The sequence below is a fragment of the Anolis carolinensis genome, unplaced genomic scaffold (genome assembly GCF_035594765.1).
Source record: "Anolis carolinensis isolate JA03-04 unplaced genomic scaffold, rAnoCar3.1.pri scaffold_14, whole genome shotgun sequence".
NCBI lineage: Eukaryota > Metazoa > Chordata > Lepidosauria > Squamata > Dactyloidae > Anolis > Anolis carolinensis.
The window spans coordinates 7,521,085-7,546,913 of record NW_026943825.1 but is presented as its reverse complement, the minus strand read 5'-3'; the positions used below and the strand labels follow the sequence as shown (position 1 = coordinate 7,546,913).

The window sequence follows — 25,829 nt, the reverse complement described above, 5'->3', positions numbered from 1 at the left end:
AATCACAAGTCGAACACTTCCCAAGTGTCTATTATTATTATTATTATTATTATTATTATTATTATTATTATTATTATTATTATTATTTATGACACAGCAAACAAGATAGATATGCTGGATTTTGTATCATAAAATCACAAGTCGAACACTTCCCAAGTGTCTATTATTATTATTATTATTATTATTATGGTTATTGCTATTATTATTGCTATTCTTCTTCTTACTATTATTATTAATCTTTATCTTTGAGCAATTGCGTTTTCTAAGGATTTCATGGCCGGAATCAATGGGTCGCTGTGAGTTTTCCAGGCTATTATTATTATTATTATTACTATATTTCTTCTTCTTCTTCTTCTTCTTCTTCTTCTTATTATTATTATCTTTATCTTTGAGCAATTGTATTGTTGAAGGCTTTCATGGCTGGAATCAATGGGTCGCTGTGAGTTTTCTGGGCTATTATTATTATTATTACTATTGCTATTATTTTATTATTACTATTCTTATTATTATTATTATTAATCTTTATCTTGGAGCAATTGTGTTGTTGAAGGCTTTCATGGCAGGAATCTCTGGGTCGCTATGAGTTTTCTGGGCTGTTGTTGTTGTTGTTGTTGTTGTTATTATTATTATTATTATTATTATTATTATGTTTATCTTGGAGCAATTGTGTTGTCGAAGACTTTCACGGCCGAAATCACTGGGTTGCTGTGAGTATTCTGGGCTGTCTGGCCATGTTCCAGAAGCACTCTCTCCTGACGTTTCATCCACATCTATGGCAGGCATCCTCAGAGGTTGTGAGGCCTGTTGGAAATGAGGCAAGTGGGGTTTATATATCTGTGTATAGAAGTGTGGGAGAAAGAACTCTTGTCTGTTGGAGGCAAGTGTGAATGTTGCCATTGGCCACCTTGATTAGCATTGAATGGCCTTGCAGCTTCAAAGCCTGGCTGCTTCCTGTCTGGGGGAACAACCAGTCCAGCCTCCATCAAGCTCGAGTTTTACAATCCCAGAGTTGGAAGAGATCTCAACAGGGTCGCCATGAGTCGGAAACGCCTCGAAGTCAAACAACAAAGCCTTGGTTCCTGTCACTAATAGGGAAAAATATACCTTCCTGGCTCCAAACAAAAACCATAGCCGGAAACGGACGATCCTTTCCGGAGATTCCCGAGCGCCCCCCCTATATACGAAAATCGTTCTGGCCTCGGGCTTCGCCATTCTACGACAAGGAATAAAGCCTTTCCGGAGATTCCCGAAAGGTACAACCTTATAGCCGAAAATAACCGATGCTCTCCGGAGATTCCCGAAAGCCCCCTTATGAGGGAAAATAGTCCAAATAGGAACGCCTCCCGCCGAGCCCTGGCCTCAGGCTTGACCATTCTACGGCGAGGAACGAATCCTTTCCGGAGATTCCCGGAAATGACCGAAGATTTCCGAAGAGCGAGAATCGTCCAAAAAGGAACGCCTCCCGCCGAGCCTTGCCCTCGGGCTTCGCCACTCTACGGCGAGGAACGAATCATTTCCGGAGATTCCCGGAAATGACCGAAGATTTCCGAAGAGCGAGAATCGTCCAAATAGGAACGCCTCCCGCCGAGCCTTGCCCTCGGGCTTCGCCACTCTACGGCGAGGAACGAATCATTTCCGGAGATCCCCGAACGCGTCCGAGGGCTTCCGGAAATGCACGAAGGGCTCAAGGCTTGGTCGGCGCTCGCTGCGTGGGAAGGAGAGGCGACGACGACGCCACCGGAGGCGGGAGGGGATGGAGCGCGGCCGGGCCCGGAGTTCCTGAGGCGGCTTGGCCGAGGCGGGCGGGGTCCGGGAGGAGCCATGGCCGCCAATATGTACCGGGTGGGCGGTAAGGCCTGAGGGGGGGGAGAGGGGGGCGCCTTGAGGGCCGCGGGAGGGGGAGGGGCGGCAGACCAGGAACTGAGGGGAAAGCCGCGAGTGCGCATGCGCGCCAGGAGTTCGGCCTGGAGGAGTTTGGGGCGCCTGTGGGCGTCGATGGGGACGGGCCTGGCCTGTGGGGAGAAGCCTGGCGCCCAGGAAGCCTGAACTGAGGCCCAGGAAGCGGGGGAAAGGCGTGGGGATGTTATGGCTGGCTCAAAAGAATGGGCCACAAAAGAAGCCTAGCTGAGTTGACTCCTTGCTGTTAAGGTTGTCCATTGTAGATCAAGATGTGTTATTAATATTATTATTATGGTATTATTACTAGGTCCAAAGACCTCGTTATAATAATATTACTAGGTCCCAAGACGGGGTTTTTGGAAAAAGGAGGGACCCCAAATGTCATGGCTGGTTCAAAAGAATGGACCACAAAAGAGAAGCCTAGTTGAGTTGACTCCTTGTCTGTTAAGGTTGTCCATTGTAGATCAAGGTGTGTTGTTATTAATATTGTTATTATGATAATATTACTAGGTCCCAAGACAAGGTTTTTGGAAAAAGGAGGGACCCCAAATGTCATGGCTGGTTCAAAAGAATGGGCCACAAAAGAGAAGCCTAGCTTAGTTGACTCTTTCTCTTAACGTTGTACATTGTATATTAAGGTGTGTTGTTATTATTATTATGGTATTACTAGGTCCAAAGACAGGGTTTTTGGAAAAAAGGAAGGACCCCAAATGTCATGGCTGGCTAATAAGAATGGGCCACAAAAGAAGCCTAGCTTAGTTGACTCCTTGTCTGTTAAGGTTGTCCATTGTAGATCAAGGTGTCTTATTATTATTATTATTATTATTATTATTATTATGGTATTATGACTAGGTCCAAAGACCTCGTTATAATAATATTACTAGGTCCCAAGACAGGGTTTTTGGAAAAAGGAGGGACCCCAAATGTCATGGCTGGTTCAAAAGAATGGGCCACAAAACAGAAGCCTAGTTGAGTTGACTCCTTGTCTGTTAAGGTTGTCCATTGTAGATCAATGTGTGTTGTTATGAATATTGTTATTATGGTAATATTACTAGGTCCCAAGACAAGGTTTTTGGAAAAAGGAGGGACCCCAAATGTCATGGCTGGTTCAAAAGAATGGGCCACAAAAGAGAAGCCTAGTTGAGTTGACTCATTGTCTGTTAAGGTTGTCCATTGTAGATCAAGGTGTGTCATTATTATTATTATTATTGTTGTTGTTGTTGTTGTTGTTGTTATGGTATTATTACTAGGTCCCAAGTCCTAGTAATAATAATAATAATATTACTAGGTCCCAAGTTCTAGTAATAATAATAATAATAATAATAATAATAATAATAATAATAATAATATTACTAGGTCCCAAGACAGGGTTTTTGGAAAAAGGAGGGACCCCAAATGTCATGGCTGGTTCAAAAGAATGGGCCACAAAAGAGAAGCCTAGCTTAGTTGACTCTCTTAAGGTTGTACATTGTAGATCAAGGTGTGCTGTTGTTATTATTATTATTATGGTATTATTGCTAGGTCTCAAGTCCTAGTGATAATAATAATATTACTAGGTCCCAAGACAGGGTTTTTGGAAAAAAGAAGGGACCCCAAATGTCATGGCTGGTTCAAAAGAATGGGCCAGAAAAGAGAAACCTAGCTTAGTTGACTCTTTCTCTTAAAGTTATACATCGTAGATTGAGGTGTGTTATTATCATTATCATTATTATTGTATTACAGTAGAGTCTCACTTATTCAAGACTCGCTTATCCAAGGTTCTGGATTATCCAAGCCATTTTTGCAGTCAGTGTTTTCAATATATCGTGATATTTTGGTGCTAAATTCGTAAATACAGTAATTACAACATAACATTACTGCGTATTGAACTATTTTTTCTGTCAAATTTGTTGTATAACATGATGTTTTGGTGCTTAATTTGTAAAATCATAACCTAATTTGATGTTTATGGGCTTTTCCTTAATCCCTCCTTATTATCCAAGATATTCGCTTATCCAAGGTTCTGCTGGCCCGTTTAGCTTGAATAAGTGGGACTCTTCTGTATTACTAGGTCCCAAGTCCTAGTAATATTATTATTATTATTATTATTATTATTATTATTATTATTATTATGGTAGGCATAGGAATTGTGGGAGTTGAAGTCCGAAACACTCGGAGGGCCGAAGTTAGCCCATGCCTGCTCTTGATTAATTAAGTTCTTAAGTCTTGTAGACCCACAAAATTGTTCCTTCTTTCATCTATTCCTATGGCCTACGTGTTTTGTATAATGTTTTAGGATTGGAAATAAAGAATACATTTTCAGTATAACTACAAACCTATCTGCTTGAAGACCGCCTTCTTCCTTAAGCTGTGTGTCAACTTCGGGGTTCTAGTTACAAACACAAGCATTAAGATTGACAGCTTGTTACATTAGAAAATATCTATTGAGGATATGAGTCTGCCTGCTTTCTAGCTTTATTTCTAATATTACAATGTAATGATATAGTACAATATAGTAATTTAATGCTAGTAATATAATGTATGTGAATGTGATTTGTAAGCTGCTCTGAGTCCCCTTTGGGGTGAGAAGGGCGGCATATAAATATAGTAAATAAATAAATAGCTCTTTTTCCACTATGGGTTTCATCCTTCTTACAGATTATGTCTACTTTGAGAATTCCTCTAGTAACCCCTACCTTGTCCGCCGTATTGAAGAGCTAAATAAGGTAAGGGTATATATGTGCATATGAGGATGGAGCATGGTGTGGGTTAAGTGGGATGCTGTGGAAAACAGTGGCACCCGATCCTGAAGCCATGCCCATAAACACAGCATAATCCCATTCATTTCCCCCCACCACAGACAGCCAATGGCAATGTGGAGGCCAAAGTGGTCTGCCTGTTTCGACGGCGTGATATCTCCAGTAGCCTCAACAGCCTGGCTGATAGCAATGCTCGTGAGTATCATGGGAGAGATACTGTATATATATTGCAAGCAATGGCCTCCAGGCTCCGCTGTCCGTCTTGATTGCCATTATAAGCCGAGAGGCTTTTTCAGCTCAAAGCTGAAAACTCGGCTTATCTTCGAGTATAGTGTTCCCTCACTTATCACTGGGGTTAGGTAAGGTTCCAGAACCACCCACAATATGTGAAAATCCACGAAGTAGGGACACTATATTTATTTTTAATATTTATACATTATTTTAGTAGTTTTACACTATTTTAAGTCTTTATCAACCAGTCGTGTGTTGATAAATCGCCTCCTTCTCCCGTTGCTGCTTGGGCTTCTTTTCTCTCCCTTTGGCTTCTCCTTCCTCCCTTCCTTAGACTGTAAATTGTAATTTTTTATGATAATAGTCTTTTAGAGCTTATTGAAAAACCATGAAACAGCGAATCCGCAAAAAGTGAACCGCGGAATAGTGAGGGAACACTATATACGGAGTATTTAAACTTCAACAACTGGCTCAAGATCTTTGGAGGCTTTTAAACAGAGGCTGGATGGCCATCTATCGGGGGTGCTTTGAATGCGATTTCCTGCTTCTTAGCAGGGGGTTGGACTGGATGGCCCATGAGGTCTCTTCCAACTCTACTATTCTATGATTCTATGATTCTATATATATAATGTGTATATTGTATTGTATATTATCTCTATATATAAAAGAGTGATGGCATCAGGGCAGCGGACAAAACAACAAAACTACAGGCCCCCCAACCTCAAAATTTGACAACACAACCCATCATTCATGGCTCTAGGTTGATACAACAAAAAGGAAAAGAAAAATAAAGTCCTAATTACAGGGAGAGGAATAATAGTTTTTATCCAATTGCTGCCAGTTTGAAGGCTAAGCTCCACCCACTTGGTCTCCTAGCAACCTACTCAGCCCAGGGGACAGGCACAGTTAGGCCTCACTTAGGCCTCTTCCACAGATTATCAGATTTTAACTGGATTATATGGCAGTGTAGACTCAAGGCCCTTCCACACAGCTATATAACCTATTTAGAATCTTATATTATCTGCTTTGAACTGGATTATCTTGACTCCACACTGCCATATAATCCACTTCAGTGTGCATACTAAACATAAAGACAACCATACAGCAGACATTCAATACCACCACTACCTCAACAATTTCTCACCAACACCACCAGACAACACCACAGCAACGCGTGGCCGGGCACAGCTAGTATACTATGTGTGTGTGGTATATAGTATACAATGTAATATATAATATTATAATATTATTGATTATAATGTAATATAATATAATACTAATAATAATACAATATAATAATATTAATTATATATTATATATTCCATACTATATTACAGTATAGTGATATAGTACAATACAGTAATTTCATGCTAGTATTGTACTATGCTAATAATATAATGCTAATATAGAGCCTCTGGTGGCGCAGTGTGTTAAAGCGCTGAGCTGCTGAACTTGCAGATTGAAAGGTCACAGGTTCGAATCCGGGGAGCAGAGTGAGCTTCCGCTGTTAGCTCCAGCTTCTGCCAACCTAGCAGTTCGAAAACATGCAAATGTGAGTAGATAAATAGGTACCGCTCCGGCGGGAAGGTAACAGCATTCCGTGCTGTCATGCTGGCCACATGACCTTGGAGGTGTCTATGGACAACGCCAGCTCTTCGGCTTAGAAATGGAGATGAGCACCAACCCCCAGAGTTGGACACGACTGGACTTAACGTCAGGGGAAACCTTTACCTTTACCTTTAATAATATAATATATTGTATGTGCATATAATTTGTAAGCCGCTCTGAGTCCCCTTCAGGGTGAGGGAGGGCGGGGTGTAAATGTAGTAAATAAATACATAAATGTCCTGTTGGTAGAAAAAAAAAACATTGGGCCAATTATTATTAGATCCAGTCTTCATGAATTGGAAGACCCAATAACCATGCCACTCAGTAGTTCTCAAAATTACCAGGAAACTGAATAAAAGAACCAGACATTGAAGCAAGTAGCTGATAGCTTTTCCTTACTCTCTCCATCTTTCCCTCAACCCAAGGAGAATTTGAAGAGGAGTCAAAACAGCCCACAGTGTCAGAGCAGCAACGTCACCAGCTGAAGCACCGTGAGCTCTTCTTGTCACGCCAGTTTGAATCTCTGCCTGCGACCCATATACGGTAAGGGGAGGTTAAAGACGGTGGGTCGGATCTTGTGGTAGTTCTTCCAGAACGTAGAGGGGATGAGGGACTGCTCTGTTAGGAAGTTTGGAAGAGGCATAAAGATCAGGAATATGACACAGATCCGGCTTGGCTCTTTCAGGGGAAAATGCAGTGTGACGTTGCTCAACGAAACAGACATCCTCAGCCAGTACCTGGATAAAGAGGTAAGGCTGGTTGCGTAAGGAGGTATTTCCATGACTTCGGGTGGGACTTTGCAAGTTTTGAGCTTGTGATATAATTATGTCTTCTAAAAAATAATAATTGGTGAGGCATCCTTCAGTTTTTTCCCTCCTTAGTTCCTTAGCAGAGAGGAAAGCTTAACAAGGTTAAGAATTTCCAGATATTTTTTGTTCATATCCCACTTCCCTTCCAGGATTGTTTTTTCTACTCATTGGTCTTTGACCCGGTTCAGAAGACACTCTTGGCTGACCAGGGCGAGATCAGGGTCGGCTGCAAATACCAGGCGGAGATCCCTGATCGACTGGCAGAAGGTAAATTATCCACTCCTCATACTACTGCCCAGTCTTTTACTATTTTAATTCGTTATATGTTCTTATGTTATATGGTCGGTTTTACTTATTATTACACTACTAGCTGTGCCCGGCCACGCGTTGCTGTGGCTTTTTTTAGGTGGTTCCGTGTCTTGGGGGGGGGATCCTTTGTTGGGAGGTGTTAGGTGGCCTTGATTGTTTCCTTTGTTTTCAGAGTGTTGTTCTTTATTTTGTGTTTTGAGATGAAAGAGTGATGAGTACCGAATGGGTTTGGACCTTCAAAGAGTGGGTGTTTCCCTGTTTGAGGGAGGGGGGAATCCTTTGTTGAGCGTAAGAACATAGAGACGTGGATGAGGGGTTGTGTTGTGAATTTTCTAGGTTGGGGGGACTTGAGTTTTGTTGTTTTGCCCGGTGGAGCGATGCCATTATCCTTTTATATATATAGATTGTCTAAAATGGTGAAATTTTATATAACTTTAATGTTGATGATGCTTGTTTTTGCTTTGAATTGTATCTTATATTGTATTGTGACAATTTGGGCTTGGCCCCATGTTAGCTACCTTGAGTCCCTGTGGGGAGATGGAGGCGGGATACAAGAATAAAGTTGTTGTTATTATTATTATTATTGACACAAAGACATAGCAAACGAGATATATATGCTGGATTTCGTATCACAGAATCACAAGTCAAACACTTTCCAAGTTGTTGTTGATTATTATTATTATTATTATTATTATTATTATTATTATTATTATTATTATTATTATTATTGGGGGCCCACTTGCTGTGCAAAATACATTTCCCCAGTCAGTGGAAAGCAGAGTGATTTATGTATTGCTGTCCCCTTATCCCAATCTTTCTCCAGGAGAATCTGACAACCGAAACCAGCAGAAGATGGAGATGAAGGTGTGGGACCCGGACAACCCCCTCACTGACCGACAGATCGACCAATTCCTTGTAGTTGCTCGGTAAGATCCAGCTGGGAGCTGCTTTAGCTTTTGTTATCTGGTCAGCTCTTAATTTCTGTGGGTCCTGAATCCTTCTCTCTTCTATGCCAGGGCGGTTGGCACCTTCGCAAGGGCCCTTGACTGCAGCAGCTCCATCCGACAGCCCAGCCTTCATATGAGTGCAGCCGCTGCCTCCCGGGACATCACTCTGGTGAGAAAAGGCTCCGGGGAAGGGGAGTGAGATAGGGCAGAAGGACAACTGGATAGGGTTGAGATGGGTAGCTTAATTCTGCTAGTCAGAGGAGATACTGAAAGCTTTTAATCTCAAATCCTTGTTCAGATACCCCCTTGGTATTGCCTGCATGCTTTAAAGCCAGTGTTGGTCACCAAAGGATTAGAAGTTTGAGTATTTAAATAATACAGGCAGTCATGTCTCCTGTGTCAATATAACAATATAATATATAATACTCACATTATGCTATACTAATAATATAATATATTATATACACACTTAATATGGATAATAATATTATAATGTAATACAACATAATAATATTCATGTACTGTTGTTCATGTACTGTTGTATTTTATATGTGTTGCACTTTTGTGTGATTTTGTGAGCCACTCAGAGTCCCTTTGGGGAGATGGTGGCAGGATATAAATATTATTATTTTTATTTGAAACACAACAAGATGAGTCCACAGCAGACACTCTGCTGGCTGTTGTATTGGATCACACGTCTGACACTTCCCAAGTGTCTAGGACTGTGTGATGTATCGGCGAATAATGCGTGCAGATTCCAGTAAGGTGGCCTTCTGCAGCTGGCAGGTGGGGATTTTGTCAGCGCCGATTGTGTTCAAGTGCAGGCCAAGGTCTTTAGGCCGATCACAACTGGGACCTCCTTGACTGGCTTGTGCCACAGTCTTTGCAATTCGATCTTTAAGTCTTCATATTGTCTCAGTTTTTCCAGTTTTCTTCAATCCTTCTGTCCCCTGGGATTGCAACATCGACAATCCATACTTTGTTTATTATTATTATTGTTGTTATTATTATTATTATTATAGCCAGTGTGGCTTTTTAAATGCTGTTATGCTGTCTCCCACCCTTGAGACTTGGAAGCTTTTATAGAAGTTGTAAAAATGATCTTCTCCACAGCTGGGTTGTTGTTGTTGTTGTTGTTGTTGTTGTTGTTGTTGTTGTTATAGTATTGGCACAAACTCATAGAGTATCATGTTAGGTTTCATTAAAGGTAAATGGAGCTTTAGTAAAAGGTCTGCATGGGCTTGAAATGTCTCAGGAAATTTATTATTTGCATCCAGTGCTCTCTTCTGCCATTTGTGCAGTGGCAGCTTCTCGCCCCGGCCTAGCTCTTCTGACAGCATGTCCTTCCCTGTCTTGTCAGTTCCACGCCATGGATACGCTGCAGCGGAACGGCTATGACCTGGCCAAGGCCATGTCCACACTGGTGCCCCAGGGAGGGCCGGTTCTGTGCAGGGATGAGATGGAGGAGTGGTCGGCTTCCGAAGCCATGCTCTTTGAGGAGGCCTTGGAGAAATATGGCAAGGACTTCAACGACATCCGGCAGGACTTTGTGAGTTATGGGTACAGATTGGGTTGAACAAACCCCCTATGACTTCCAGCAGAACATTTATTGCTATCACTCTTGTGGAAGTGCGGGCATCATTGTCCATCTTCTGTCAAGCGGGCAGAGATAGTGTCTGATTTGAACCAGGCCTTAATTAGGATTGTCCCTAGATGTATTCAATACAGCAGTATAGGTTGGAGCTGTGCATGTTCCTGAAATCTCTGTCCCTTGCAGCTCCCATGGAAGTCACTGGCCAGCATTGTGCAGTTCTACTATATGTGGAAAACTACCGACCGATACATCCAGCAGGTACTGTTTTTAGTTACTTATATTGGTTTTAACTTGTCACATTTTGTTTCTGTTTTGGGCTTGGCCCCATGTTAGCCGCCCCGAGATGGTGGTGGGATAGAAAAATAAAGTATTATTAAAATTATTATTAGGTTTGCCCTTTTATCCCTGCATCTAAGGCAGAGTTGCCTGTGATCAGTGTTCATTGCGCAAAGATTAAACATAGATCAGTGGAGTAGTGTTTATTTGAACCTCAGAACACAACACAACAATTCTTCATCTTTTTTTTTTGTTTTCCATACAGAAAAGATTGAAAGCAGCTGAAGCTGACAGCAAGTTGAAGCAAGTGTACATCCCCACTTAGTAAGTATCTTTTCCCGTCTGTTATGGAATTGCACAAAATAATAATAAGGGTAACTGTAGTAATAATAGTAATATTTCTTTCCTGCCGTGAGACAAGGCACTGCAGGAAATTATTGCTGTTGTTATTTATTTACTACATTTATTCCCCGCCCTCTCTCACCCTGAAGGCTTACAAGTTATATGTACATACAATATATTGTATCATTAGCATAGCAATCTTAGCATTATATATTACTACTAGCTGTGCCCTGCCATGCGTTGCTGTGGCCAATTGGAATTGCAGTGAATAGCCTCACTGCTTGAAAGCCTGGCCGTTTTCTACATAGGGTATGCTTGCTAGGCCAGGTTGAATGAGATGGAGTAGCCTCGTGGTTTCCAAAGTTTGGCTTTGAAGCTGCAAGGCTGTTCAGTGTTAATGAAGGTGGGCCACAAAGAGGTTGATATATGTGTGGAATAACGTGCAGTGTGGTAGAAAGAACTGTTGTCTGGTTGAGGCAGGTGTTGCCATGGATCTCCTTGATCAGCATTGAATAGGCCTGCAGCTTCAAGGTCTGCCTGGTTAGTACTTGGAAGAATCCTTTACTGGGACATGTTAGCTGGGTGTGATTATTTAAGTTGTTTAGCATTGAATGGTCTTGTAGCTTCCAAGCCTGGCTGCTTCCTGCCTGAGGGAATCCTTTGTTGGGAGGTGTTACCTGGGCCTGGTTGTTTCCTGTGTGGAATTCCCCTGTGTTCTGAGTGTTGTTGTTTATTTAGTGTCCTGATTTTAGAGATTATATTGTTGTGTATTGTTATTAGAGCACAGTAATTATTATACACTAGCTGTGCCCGGCCCTGCGTTGCTGTGGCTAGGACTTAATTTTTCTTTTCTTTTTGTTGTATGAACGTAGAGGCGTGGATGAGAGGTTGTGTTGTCAATTTTGGAGGTTGTGAGTCGTTCAGTTTAGTTGTTTTGTCCGGTGCCGTGATTCCATTACCCTTTTATATATATAGATATTGTACTATACCACTACACTGTAATATTATTAGTAATATTACATTTAATATATAATTAATACTATTATATTGTATTATTATTAGTATTATATTACATTACATTATAATATTAGTATCAATTTTATATGTATATACAATATATTATATTATTGCCATAGCACAATATTATTAGAGTATATAGTACTATGTTGTTGCTGTGGAGAGAGCCCCCCAACTGATGGCAAGTCTTGATAATGTAAATTAATTTGGTGGTAAGAACAGTAAGAAGTTGTTGTTGTTGTTGTTGTTGCTACTTACCTGCCTCTCCTCACAGCTTGAGGTTGGGTATAACAGTTAAAGCACATCATCAGAAAAAATATTAAGTAAAATGCATAAAACACAGAGAAAGCAAGCAGGCCTTTTTAACTGTGTTGTTGTCTCCAGTACAAAACCCAACCCGAACCAAATTGTCTCTGTGGGTTCCAAACCTGGCATGAATGGAGCTGGCTTCCAGAAGGGATTGACATGTGAGAGCTGCCACAGTAAGTATTCCAGAGGAATATTATTATTATTATTATTACTAGCTTTGCCCGGCCACGCGTTGCTGTGGCTAATGCTTTCAGAGTGTTGCTCTTTATTTACTGTCCTGATATTAGAGATTATATTGTTCTGTATAATTATATCACAGTAATTATTACATATTATATTTATAATCTTTTATTATCTGCTTAGAACTGGATTATATGAGGCCCCTTCTACACAGGTGTATAAAATGCACACTGAAGTGGATTATATGGCATTGTGGAATCCAGATAATCCAGTTCAAAACAGATAATATAAGATTATAAATGGGTTATATAGCTGTGTGGAAGGGCCTTGAGTCTACACTGCCATATACTGTAATCCAGTTAAAATCTGATATTTATTTATTTCTTTATTTGCTACATTTATATGCTGCTCTTCTCACCCCGAAGGGGACTCAGAGCGGCTTACAAATTAAATTTACATACAGTATTATATTATTAGCATAGAACAATACGGGTAATAAATTACTATATTGTACTGTATCAATATATTGTAATATTATTAGTAATATTACATGTAATATATAATATATAATTAATATTCTTATATTGTATTATTAGTATTATGAATATTATATGTATATTATATGTATATACAATATGTTATAATTATTATATATTATTGTAAATTATATTGTATATATATATGTATATATATACACACACACATATATATTTGTGTGTGTGTGTGTGTGTACATACACATATACACATATATCTAAAACTAGCATAGCATGTTATTGCAGGGAGGGGCCTCAGCTGATGCAAAGAGACAAAATGGAACTCTCTTCATGGCTTCCTCTTAGCTCTGGCCCCCGAGCATCAGTTGGAGATGGTGGGATAATCTGTATTTTATAGGCAGTGTGGAAGAGGCCTAAGTGAGGCCTAACTCTGCCTGTCCCCTGGGCTGAGTGGGTTGCTAGGAGACCAAGTGGGCGGAGCTTAGCCTTCTAACTGGCAGCAATTGGATAAAAACAATTATTCTTCTCCCTCTAATTAGGACTTTATTTTTCTTTTCTTTTTGTTGTATGAACGTAGAGGCATGAATGAGGGGTTGTGTTGCCAAGATTAATGTTTCTGGGATGTGTAGTTTTGTTGTTTTGTCCTAGGCTGAAATTTCATTACCCTTTTATATCTATAGATTATTATTATTATTCCTTTCCCCCCTCTTCCCCTTACCTTTATTTTGTAATGGAAAAGTTAAATACTGATAAGAAATATGCTTAAAGATATTTTAGATTTTTTTAACTGTCAAATTGTACACAAGATGACATACTCCTTTGTCTAAGATGTTGTAAAAAGAGGAAGGAATGTATAGTGATACATTCTGATTGATAAATTAATTTAAAAATTAAAACGGGTTTTGCAGTTTTCAGTGATGAGTTTAAAAGATCGTGGCAGTCGGGTGGCATGATCATTAGAGAACCCGTTGGAATAAATAACCTGTCAGTCTGGCCAGGGGGTTGTGTCACGCAGCTTTGGAGCGCCTTGTGTTTGTGACATTGCCGTCCTTACCTCCCTCTTGCCCTGCAGCTACGCAGTCAGCACAGTGGTATGCCTGGGGCCCACCCAACATGCAGTGCCGCCTCTGTGCTTCATGCTGGATCTACTGGAAGAAATATGGAGGGCTGAAGACTCCAACACAACTCGAGGGAGCAGCGCGCAGTGTCACGGTAACACCCTTTGATATTTTCTATAGTCTGAAAATTCCTACTAGATGCTTCCCCCCCGCCTATCTTTCCTGATTTTGAAGCCTCTGACGCTTATTTATTTATTTACTACATTTATATCCCGCTCTTCTCACCCCGAAGGGGACTCAGAGCAGCTTACAAATCAAATGAACATACAATATATTATTAGAATAGCACAATATAAGCATTAAATTACTATACTGTACTATATCATTATATGGTAATATTATTAGTAATACAGTAGAGTCTCACTTATACAAGCTAAACGGGCCGGCAGAACGTTGGATAAGCGAATATGTTGGATAACAAGGAGAGATTAAGGAGAAGCTTATTAAACGTCAAATTAGGTTATGATTTTACAAATTAAGCGCCAAAACATCATGTTATACAACAAATTAGATAGAAAAAGTAGTTCAATACGCAGTACTGTTATGTTGTAATTATTGTATTTACGAATTTAGCACCAAAATATCACGATATATTGAAAACATTGACTATAAAAATGGCTTGGATAATCGAGAAGCTTGGATAAGCGAGTCTTGGATAAGTGAGACTCTACTGTATTACATTTAATATATAATATATAATTAATATTATTATATTGTATTATTAGTAGTATGATAGGAGCCTCGATGGCGAAGTGTGTTAAAGCACTGAGCTGCTGAACTTGCAGACCAAAAGGTCACAGATTCAAATCCCAGGAGCGGCAGGAGTGCCCGCTGTTAGCTCCAGCTTTTGCCAACCTAGCAGTTCGAAAACATGCCAATGTGATTAGATCAATAGGTACCGCTCCTGCGGGAAGGTAACGGCGCTTCATGCAGTCATGCCGGCCACATGACCTTGGAGGTGTCTATGGACAACACCAGCTCTTTGGCTTAGAAATGGAGATGAGCACCAACCCCCAGAGTCAGACATGACTAGACTTTTTGTCAGGGGAAACCTTTACCTTATTAGTAGTATAATATTGTATTCCATTTTAATATTATTATCAATATTAATAAGCACTTAACCATGATTTATTATTATGCATATTTTCATCTTCTGTATCTCAAAAACGAGCTGATAGGGGCAAATGGGTGGCGCTTTTGGAATAGGCAAGTTAAATAGATCCAGAAACAGGACTGACATTTGAGGCACACAAATGCGTGTTGGCTAGGGTAATCTAATAATGAAAGCAGTTTTTACTTCTCCGTCAATATGTGGTCATGAGCTGCCCAAGTTGACAAACACTGAGGTGATTTTTTTGCCCTTTTCTCCCGCAATTTAATTGCGAACTACAGAGAATGTCATTCTTCCCCTGTTTACAGGAGCCACACTCCAGAGGCCATATGTCTCGGCCGGAAGCCCAAAGCCTCTCGCCATACACAACCAGTGCCAACAGGGCGAAACTCCTGGCAAAAAACCGTCAGACCTTCCTGCTGCAGACCACCAAGCTGACCCGCATTGCGCGCCGGATGTGCCGAGATATTCTGCAGCCCCGCCGAGCCGCCCGACGTCCGTATGCGCCCATCAATGCCAACGCCATCAAGGCAGAGTGTACGTGGGTTGGGAGGGAAGAGCCACCTGCGCCTCGGGATTGTGGATGGAAAGGCTGGCGAATCTCATATCCGTTCCCTACTCTGCAGGCTCTATCCGGCTTCCCAAGGCTTCAAAGACCCCTCTCAAGATTCACCCTCTGGTCCGGCTTCCTCTGGCTGCCATTGTCAAGGAATTAGGTAAGAATTGTTCGTATTGTTTACAACAGGGGTCCCCAAACTAAGGCCCGGGGGCCGGATGCAGCCCATCGAAGCCATTTATCCGGCCCCCACGGCACAAAGGCAGAAGGGGATTGGGCTAAATGACCCAAGGGGTCTCTTCTTCTGTTACAACCCTTATTATTATTATTATTATTATTATTATTATTATTATTATTATTATTATTATTAACATTGATTCTGGGTGGCCATCTGTCAGGGGTGCTTTGCTTGTGCTTTTGGTGCACAAAGGCAAAGGGGGATTGGACTCAATGGCCCAAAGGGTCTCTTCCAACCCTCTTATTTATTATTATTATTGTTGTTATTATTATTATTATTTATTGCTCGGTGGCCAACTATAGTCCGGCCCTCCAATGGTCCAAAGGATTGTGAACTGGCCCCCTGTTTAAAAAGTTTGGGGACCCCTGGTTTACAACTAGGTAAGGTTCGTTCACGTCTGGAACTCCCTCCCTAAAGAAATAAAAACAGCCCCACTCCTTTAAAATGGTTTAAATAATAATAATAATAATAATAATAATAAACTTTATTTATACCCCACCACCATCTCCCCATGGGGACTCGGCCCGACCAGCATAATTTACAAAAACAATAGCATAAATACATTGCACAATATACAAAAAATAAAACACAGTAAGACAATAAAACAGGAGTTAATACAGCGGTAATAATATCAATCAACCACCAAGTACAATTTAGTCGACTTCATTGGTGGGCGGGATGTAGCAACAATATAAAAATAACATCATCAGTTAAAATACCCGAATAAAAGGGACCTAATAAAATTCAGGATAGAGTTATAATGCCATTTATGCACCTTATGTTATGGAGAGGAGGAAGACTAGTACACCTTTATATATATATTCTCACCTAGCTACCCTGTTTCCCCTAAAATAAGACATCCCCAGAAAATAAGACCTAGTAGAGGTTTTGCTGAATTGCTAAATATAAGGCCTCCCCCGAAAGTAAGACCTAGCAAAGTATTTGTTTGGAAGCATGCCCGCCGAACAGAACACCAGAGCATGCAGGATCAGTAAATGTACATATCATAGAGTGATGTACATGGAAATAATAGCAGTAACAAGAAATTCTTGATAGGATTCACAGTTTGTCTGGTTATGCTGGTTTGTGATGACAGCTATATAATAAATGTTCATTTTTTTGTTCAACAATAAATGTGAATTCTTCTTCATGGAAAAATAAGACATCCCCTGAAAATAAGACCTAGCGTGTCTTTGGGAGCAAAAATTAATATAAGACAGTGTCTTATTTTCGGGGAAACACGGTATTAGGCGCCTACTTCAGCCTGTGGAAATTGTTGTCTGATGGGTTACATTATATATATATTAAATATTACATGTTAAATATTACCATATAATGATATAGTACAATATAGTAATTTAATGCTTATATTGTGCTATGCTATTAAAATATTGTATGTTCGTTTGATTTGTAAGCCGCTCTGAGTCCCCTTCGGGGTGAGAAGAGCAGGATATAAATGTAATAAATAAATAAATAATGTTTACTTAAGTTTAATTATGTATCATTTTTATTTGGTTTTGTACATTTATTTTGAGATTGTTTTATCCACTGTTTTGATTTGATTTATCATTGTCTGTTTTCGACATTGAATGTTTGCCATTTTGTTACCTTTGTTGGAAACTTTGTTGTTATTTTATTATGTTCACATGTATAATTGTATTTTATTTTGATGTGTTTTTTTAATTTTCTAATGACTGTAATTACCTGGGCTTGGCCCCATGTAAGCCACCCCAAGTCCCTTCGGGGAGATGGAGGCAGGGTGTAAAAATAAAGTAGTTATTATTATTATTTTATTATGACACAGCAAACAAGATAGATATGCTGGATTTCATATCACAAAATCACAAGTCGAACACTTCCCAAGTGTCTTGCAGTTGGCAAGTCGTAATTTTGTCCATGTCTATTGTTTCCAAATGCCGGTTGAGATCTTTTGGCATGGCACCCAATGTGCCCATCACCACTGGGACCACCTGCACTGGTTTCTGCCAGAGTCTTTGAAGTTCAATCTTGAGGTCCTGATAGCGGCTGAGATTTTCCTGTTGTTTTTTGTCAATGCGACTGTCATTATTGTTTTTTTTTTAATAATAATTAAATTTTTATTAGTAATAAATTTAAAGATAAAAATTAAAAAAAAATACATGGAAAGTGGGAGAACAATATGGGTAGAGAGAAAGAAAGAAAGAAAAATGAAGGAAAAAAAGGGTATGTGGGAGGGGTTGACTTCCATCTATTCCTTGGTGTTTGTATTGTGACTTTCTGTATTTTAGTAATTTATAGTCCAAACCGTCTTCTTCCCCTTTGTCTCTAATATTTTCTTGTTGTTCTTGTCATTTCAAATTATAAGCTCCATTTTAAGTTGATTAAAATATTCTTTTACCGTGTCCCAGTTCGTTTGTTTTTTCGGTAATCCTTGGTTCGGAGAGAGCCAATAAGTTAATTTATCCATATTCATTATTTCTAGGACTTTATTTTGCCATTCTTCTCTTTTCGGTATTTCTTTTGAACATACTTCTTCGCATATGTTATTCTGGCTGGTGTCATTATTGTTGTTGTTGTTGTTGTTATTATTAAATGTATAGACGGGATATTTGGGTATGCCTGTGTTTCTCTTAGAGGTAACTCACAACCCAATATTGTTGTTTTTTTTCCCCTAGCTGCTCAGGCCCCCCTGAAACCAAAAACCCCACGAGGCACGAAAACACCCATCAACAGAAACCAATTGACCCAGAACCGAGGCTTGGCGGGCATCGTGGGCAAGCGGTCCTATGAGAGTGTGAGTGTCATTGGGGGCCTATGGGGAAGAAAGAGATGTTAAAAGACAGCGAACGAATGTGTTAGAGAGGTAGAACATGTTGAAGCTGTGGGAGGAGGAGGGGGAGAGCCACAAACGTGGCTTCTAGAGCAGTCTAGAAGGGGAAATTGTATATATTTTTTCTAATTTCCATGGGTTCCTGCATCTGTAAGTGATGGCAATGGCAGGGCATGTTTGCAGCCATGTATGGAGGCCCCTCTTCCGATGCAGAGCAGGGCAGGGATGCCTCGGGAGGAAGGGAGGGAGCGCAAGGTGGAGATGGCTTTTTTGGGGGGGGCGGGGGCTTCCTCTCGCTGATAGCTCTGTGTGGACCGGGTGCAGGTGGCAGGGGGCGGGCTCCCCTTCTCAGCCAACGGCCGGCCCATGACTTCCGGGATGAGGTCGAGCACTCAGCCTGCCATGAAACGTCAGAAGCTCAACCCGGCCGACGCCCCCAACCCTGTCGTTTTTGTGGCTACCAAGGACACCAGGTAACTGCGGGAGGGGGGTTTCAAAAATGTCATGGGGGCTTAGCGAAAAAGGGGCTGGCAAGGGGCGGTAGGGCACAGAGCTGGCCTCTTTCGTTCAGTTCAAAAGAAAACAGAGTCTCCCTGACCCCATTGCGTCTGCTTGGATTGCGACAAGCTGACTTTAAAATCTCCCCCCTCCCACAATTCTGAGGCCTGTAAGTTATAGAATCATAGAATAATAGTTGGAAGAGTAAGTAAGTAAGTAAAAGTTTATTTGTATACCGCCCTCTCTCCCGAAAGGGACTCAGGGTGGTTTCCAATATAAAATCAGCATAAAACTTTGTACAATAAAACACTGAAAACACTATAAAACGCTATAAGAATTAAAAACAAAACATAACAATTGACTAAAACAATCACATAAACAGAAGGAATATAATCACTCAAATAACATACGAATCTGAAAAGAAAAAAGAGAAAAAGACCACTGGGATAGAGGAGAGGATGGCCTCAAGGGACATAATAATAATAATAATAATAATAATAATAATAATAATAATAATAATAATAATAATAATAATTTTATTCTTATACCCTGCCCCATCTCCCCGAAGGGACTCGGGGCGGCTTACATGGGGCCAAGCCCAGTCACAACAATATAAAAACAAGCAGTAGAACAAATCAAATCAAACAATAAAACAAGTTATAAAAAACACATACAATACATCATGATAAATCATGGATAAAAACTGTAGGAAACTGGGCTAAAGTGCTAAAGTCCCCCCTTCTGCCAGGCACGAAAAGCACAACCAAAGCACCCCCGACAGATGGCCATCCAGGCTCTCTGTTGGAGTTTTAAGCAGCAGAGCATTTCATGAATTGTTTGTGTCTCCGAAGCAAAATTATGAGCCTTTCATTTTAATTGTTCACCGTTTAATGTTACCAAAACCATTTTAGGGCAAATTTTTCATTTAAAAATTGAGCCACATTTTATTTTTCCCATTCAGTTGCTTTAATAATAATAATAATAATCAGGACCTCAAGATTGAACTGCAAAGACTCTGGCAGAATCCAGTGCAGGTGGTCCCGGTGGTGATGGGCACACTGGGTGCCGTGCCAAAAGATCTCAGCTGGCATTTGGAAACAATAGACATTGACAAAATCACGATCCGCCAACTGCAAAAGGCCACCCTGCTGGGATCTGCACGCATCATCCGAAAATACATCACACAGTCCTAGACACTTGGGAAGTGTTCGGCTTGTGATTTTGTGATACGAAATCCAGCATATACATCTTGTTTGCTGTGTCATAATAATAATTATAATAATAATTTTATTCATATACCCCGCCCCATCTCCCCGAAGGGACTCGGGGCGGCCTACATGGGGCCAAGCCCGGTCACGACCATAGGTAAGGAAAATGACCTCCAAAAGCCATCTAGATGGTCTCATAAGGCTGTAGCTAAGCAAAGAGACCATCAAAGACCATCTAGACCAGGGGTCCCCAAACTAAGGCCCGGGGGCCGGATGCGGCCCTCCAAGGTCCTTTACCTAGCCCCCACCCTCAGTTTTATAATATATTTTTATATCAGTTTTAATAATATAATATATCGTATATACATATAATATTGATAAAAATATTATAATGTTATACATTATGATACTAATAATAATACCATATAATAATATTAATTATATGTTATATATTACATATAGTATTACAGTATAATGGTATAGTTCAATATAGTAATGTATAATGCTAATATTGTGCTATGCTAATAATATAATATATTGTATGTACATACAGCTGCTCTGAGTCCCCTTCGGGGTAAGAAGGGTGGGATATATATGTAGTAAATAAATGTAGTAAATAAATAAATAATTAATTTTAGACTTAGGCTCACCCAAATTCTGAAATGACTTGAAGGCACACAACAACAACAACAACAACAATCCTAATTAACTTGACTATCTTATTGGCCAGCAGCAGGCCCACACTTTCCATTGAAATCCTGATAGGTTTATGTTGGTTAAGATTGTTTTCATTTTAAAATATTGTATTGTTCTTTCGTTGTTGTTGTTGTTGTTTTGCACTACAAATAAGACATGTGCAGTGTGCATAGGGATTTGTTCGTATTTCTTTTTCAAATGATAATTCGGCCCCTCAACAGTCTGAAGGATTGTGGACCGGCCCTTTGCTTTAAAAGTTTGAGGACCCCTGATCTAGACAATCTCATAAAACCACAGGTAAACAAAAAGATCTCCAAAAACCAGCTAGACTTAGGTCAACCCTAAGTCTAAAGTTTAGAACAGGGGCCAGTTAAATGACCTTGGAGGGCCGCATCTGGCCCCCGGGCCTTAGTTTGGGGATCCCTGACCTAGGCCATCAGAGGCTCCTATAATAATAATAATCTTTTTCTTTCTGGACTCCATAAGTAATCTTGAGTCTTCTCGCCCTGAGTCCTCTCAAGGAGATAGAGCAGTATATAATAATAATAATCTTTATTTATATACTGCTCTATACTCAGGGCGAGAGGACTCAAGATTACTTATGGAGTCCAGAAAAACTCAGGCTGGTTCTCACCCCAACCTGAGGATTGTCTTCTCTGCCATGTTCTCTTTTCTGAGGAACATCCCAGGGGTTATTATTATTATTATTATTATTGTTATTATTATCTTCATTTCTATCCCGCTCTTCTCACCCCACAGGAGACTCAGAGCGGTGTACACATAATGAAACATTCAATACATATTATTATTATTATTATTACTTTATTATGACACAGCAAACAAGATAGATATGCTGGATTTCATATCACAAAATCACAAGTCGAACACTTCCCAAGTGTCTAGGACTGTGTGATGTATTTTCGGATGATGCGTGCAGATCCCAGCAGGGTGGCCTTTTGCAGCTGGCAGATCGTAATTTTGTCAATGTCTATTATTTCCAAATGCCGACTGAGATCTTTTGGCACGGCACCCAATGTGCCCATCACCACCGGGACCACCTGCACTGGTTTCTGCCAGAGTCTTTGCAGTTCAATCTTGAGGTCCTGATAGCGGCTGAGTTTTTCCTGTTGTTTTTCGTCAATGCGACTGTCACCTGGAATGGCGACATCAATGATCCAAACCTTTTTCTTTTCCACAACTGTGATGTCTGGTGTGTTGTGTTCCAGAACTTTGTCAGTCTGGATTCGGAAGTCCCACAGTATCTTTGCGTGCTCATTTTCCAATACTTTTGCAGGTTTGTGATCCCACCAGTTCTTTGCTGCTGGAAGGTGGTACAGTAGAGTCTCGCTTATCCAAAACTCGCTTATCCAACATTCTGGATTATCCAACGCATTTTTGTAGTCAATGTTTTCAATATATTGTGATATTTTGGTGCTAAATTCATAAATACAGTCATTACTACATAGCATTACTGCGTATTGAACTACTTTTTCTGCCAAATTTGTTGTCTAACATGATGTTTTGGTGCTTCATTTGTAAAATCATAACCTCATTTGATGTTTAATAGGCTTTTCCTTAATGCCTCCTTATTATCCAACATATTCGCTTATCCAACATTCTGCCGGCCCGTTTATGTTGGATAAGTGAGACTCTACTGTACTTGAGGCATAAGTTCCAATGAATCATTTGGGCCATGTAGTTGTGCCTCTGTCTGTGCAATTTTCTTAAAGCAGCTGAGGATATGACCAATGGTTTTGTCGGTTTCCTTGTACAGTCTGCATTATCTCACCCCACAGGGGACTCAGAGTGTACACATAGTGAAACATTCAATACATATTACAGTAGAGTCTCACTTATCCAACACTCGCTTATCCAACGTTCTGGATTATCCAACGCATTTTTTGAGTCCATGTTTTCAATATATCGTGATATTTTGGTGCTAAATTTGTAAATACAGTAATTACTACATAGCATTACTGTGTATTGAACTACTTTTTCTGTCAAATTTGTTGTATAACATGATGTTTTGGTGCTTAATTTGTAAAATCATAACCTAATTTAACGTTTAATAGGCTTTTCCTTAATCTCTCCTTATTATCCAACATATTCGCTTATCCAACGTTCTGCCGGCCCGTTTACGTTGGATAAGCGAGACTCTACTGTATTATTATTATTATTATTATTATTATTATTATTATTATTATTATCTTCATTTCTATCCCGCTCTTCTCACCCCACAGGGGACTCAGAGCGGAGTACAACATACATCTAGGCAAAAATTCAGTGCCTCGTTATACAACATATTAAATCAATAGAAACAACCTTTGTCTTCCTTGGATGGCTGTATTTGTGCGACCAAGCCTCTCCTCGTGATCCTCGCCCCATGTTCTCTGCCTCTTCTTCTTCTTCTTCTTCCCGCAGGGCCCTCCGCAAGGCTCTGAGCCACATGGAGATGCGCCGCGCAGCCCGCCGGCCCAACCTGCCGCTGAAGGTGAAGTCGGTGCTGCCCCTGCGCCCGGTGGTGGCCCCGCTGGTGCCCGTGCCTCCAGTCCACCCCGCCAGCACCAGCGAGCCCATCATCCTGGAAGACTGAGTCTCGTTGCTCCTCTGGCCTCCCCTCTCGGGCCCTCGTAGCCATCCCACTAAACAAACGCCCTTTTTCCGTGCCCGAGGCCTTTTTCTTGGCAGGGGGGATTTCGGAGCTCCGCGTTTGCCGGGATCCGGCCGTGCAGGCAGGGACCCCCACCCTTCCGTTCTCCCTCCCCGCCCCTTCCTAGAGATCCAGCATTTCTTTTCATATATATTATATATTTTAATTTCCACTCTCCTTCCCCGTCCCCACAGACTTGCGCACAAAGCTGCCACCCTTGCCCGGGAAGCGTGATAAATGCAGATTGTGCCCAGGAGAGGATACTTACTGTAGACGTGGCACAGAATCATCCCTTCCGAGGCCTCTCCCTTTCAAGCTGCCTCCACAGCTGATTTTATTTTTTAATGTGTGTGTGTCTTTCTTCCCCTTTTTCCGTTTGTCCTTTTTTTAAAGAGAAAAAAATCCCTCCTACATAGGGAGGGGGTCACCTCCGTCTCTCTGATAAACATGGCTACCCCATTGACCCGACCTTTGATGAGTCAGTCCATTTTTGTACATGGTTTAGAGAGGAAAAGTCAGGTTTTTTAAGTCAGTCTCTGGTTCTTATAGCAACAAAAATAAATGCTGTTTTCTTCATATCTTGGTTTCATTCATTTTAATCTCTCGTGTCAAGAAGTAGGGGTTGTCGATGGCTTTCCTGGCAGGAATCACTGGGTTGCTGTGAGTTTTGCGGGCTGTCTGGCCACGTTCCAGAAGCATTCTCTCCTGACGTTTCACCCACATCTATGGCAGGCATCTTCAGAGTTTGTTTGTTTTTTCTCGTGCTTCTGGAGTGAGAGAATTGGCTGTCTGCAAGGACGTTGCCCAGGGGACGCCCGGATGTTTTGATGTTTTACTATCCTTGTGGGAGGCTTCTCTCATGCCCCTGCATGGAGCTGGAGCTGATAGAGGGAGCTCATCCGCGTTCTGCCCGGGTGGGATTCGAACCTGGCAGCCTTGAGGTCAGCAACCCAACCTTCAAGTCACAAGGCTTTTATCCCCTAGGCTACTGGAGGCTCCATCTTCAGAGGTTAATAAATAAAAAAATGCTGGTATATAGTGCTAGTGTTGTGCTGTGTTATTGATATAATACACTGTATGTAAATATTATTTGTAAGGGGACTCAGGGCGGCTTACAAGTTATATATACATACAATATATTATCCTAGCACAATATAAGCATTATATATTACTATATTGTACTAGACCACTATACTGCAATATTATTAGCAATATTACGTGTAATATCCAATATACAATTAGAATAGTGTATTATTATTATATTGTATTATATTATAATATTATCAATATTATATGTATATACAGTATAATAATAATACTAGACCACTATACTGCAATATTATTAGTAATATTACATGTAATATCCAATATACAATTATAATAGTGTATTATTATTATATTGTATTATATTATAATATTATCAATATTATATGTATATACAGTATAATAATAATACTAGACCACTATACTGCAATATTAGTAATATTACATGTAATATCCAATATACAATTATAATAGTGTATTATTATATTTTATTATGTTATATTATTATCAATATATGTATAGTAGAGTCTCACTTATCCAAGCTAAACGAGCCGTTAGAACCTTGGATAAGCGAATATAATATATAATTAATATTATTATATTATATTATTAGTAGTATAATATTGTATTACATTATAATATTATTATCAAGCTTCCTGCTTGGGGGAATCCTTTGTTGGGGGTGTTAGCTGGCCCTGATTGTTTTCTGTCTGGAATTCCCCCCCCCCCCCCCCAAATTTTCTGAGTGTTGCTCTTTATTTACTGTCTTGAGATTAGAGATTGATTATTTATTTATTTATTTACTACATTTATATCCCACTCTTCTCACCCCGAAGGGAACTCAGAGCGGCTTACAAATCAAATGAACATACAATATATTATTAGCATAGTACAATATAAGCATTAAATTACTATATTGTACCATCTCATCATATGGTAACATTATTAGTAATATTTCATGTAATATATAATATATAATTAATATTATATTGTATTATTAGTAGTATAATATTGTATTCCATTATATTATTATCAATAATATATGTATATATAATATATATTTATAAATTATATATATATATATATGTATATAAAATTAGCATAGCATATTAGCACTGAATGGCCTTGCAGCTTCAAAGCCTGGCC

General features: G+C 40.1%; 1 protein-coding gene across 1 annotated transcript; it reads left to right on the top strand.

The window, feature by feature from the left end:
• The first annotated feature begins 1,631 nt into the window (after window positions 1-1,631).
• On the top strand, window positions 1,632-24,215 carry mta2 (metastasis associated 1 family member 2). The gene is made up of 18 exons (XM_062965469.1): window positions 1,632-1,849; window positions 4,537-4,604; window positions 4,739-4,832; window positions 6,902-7,019; window positions 7,162-7,225; window positions 7,435-7,552; window positions 8,418-8,520; window positions 8,611-8,710; window positions 9,902-10,090; window positions 10,319-10,393; window positions 10,677-10,735; window positions 12,155-12,252; window positions 13,828-13,967; window positions 15,293-15,521; window positions 15,611-15,700; window positions 18,433-18,551; window positions 18,912-19,060; window positions 23,411-24,215. Exons 1-18 carry the CDS (start codon window positions 1,672-1,674, stop codon window positions 23,580-23,582), a joined length of 2,163 nt encoding a protein of 720 aa, XP_062821539.1. The 5' UTR covers window positions 1,632-1,671; the 3' UTR covers window positions 23,583-24,215.
• The last annotated feature ends 1,614 nt before the right edge of the window (window positions 24,216-25,829 follow it).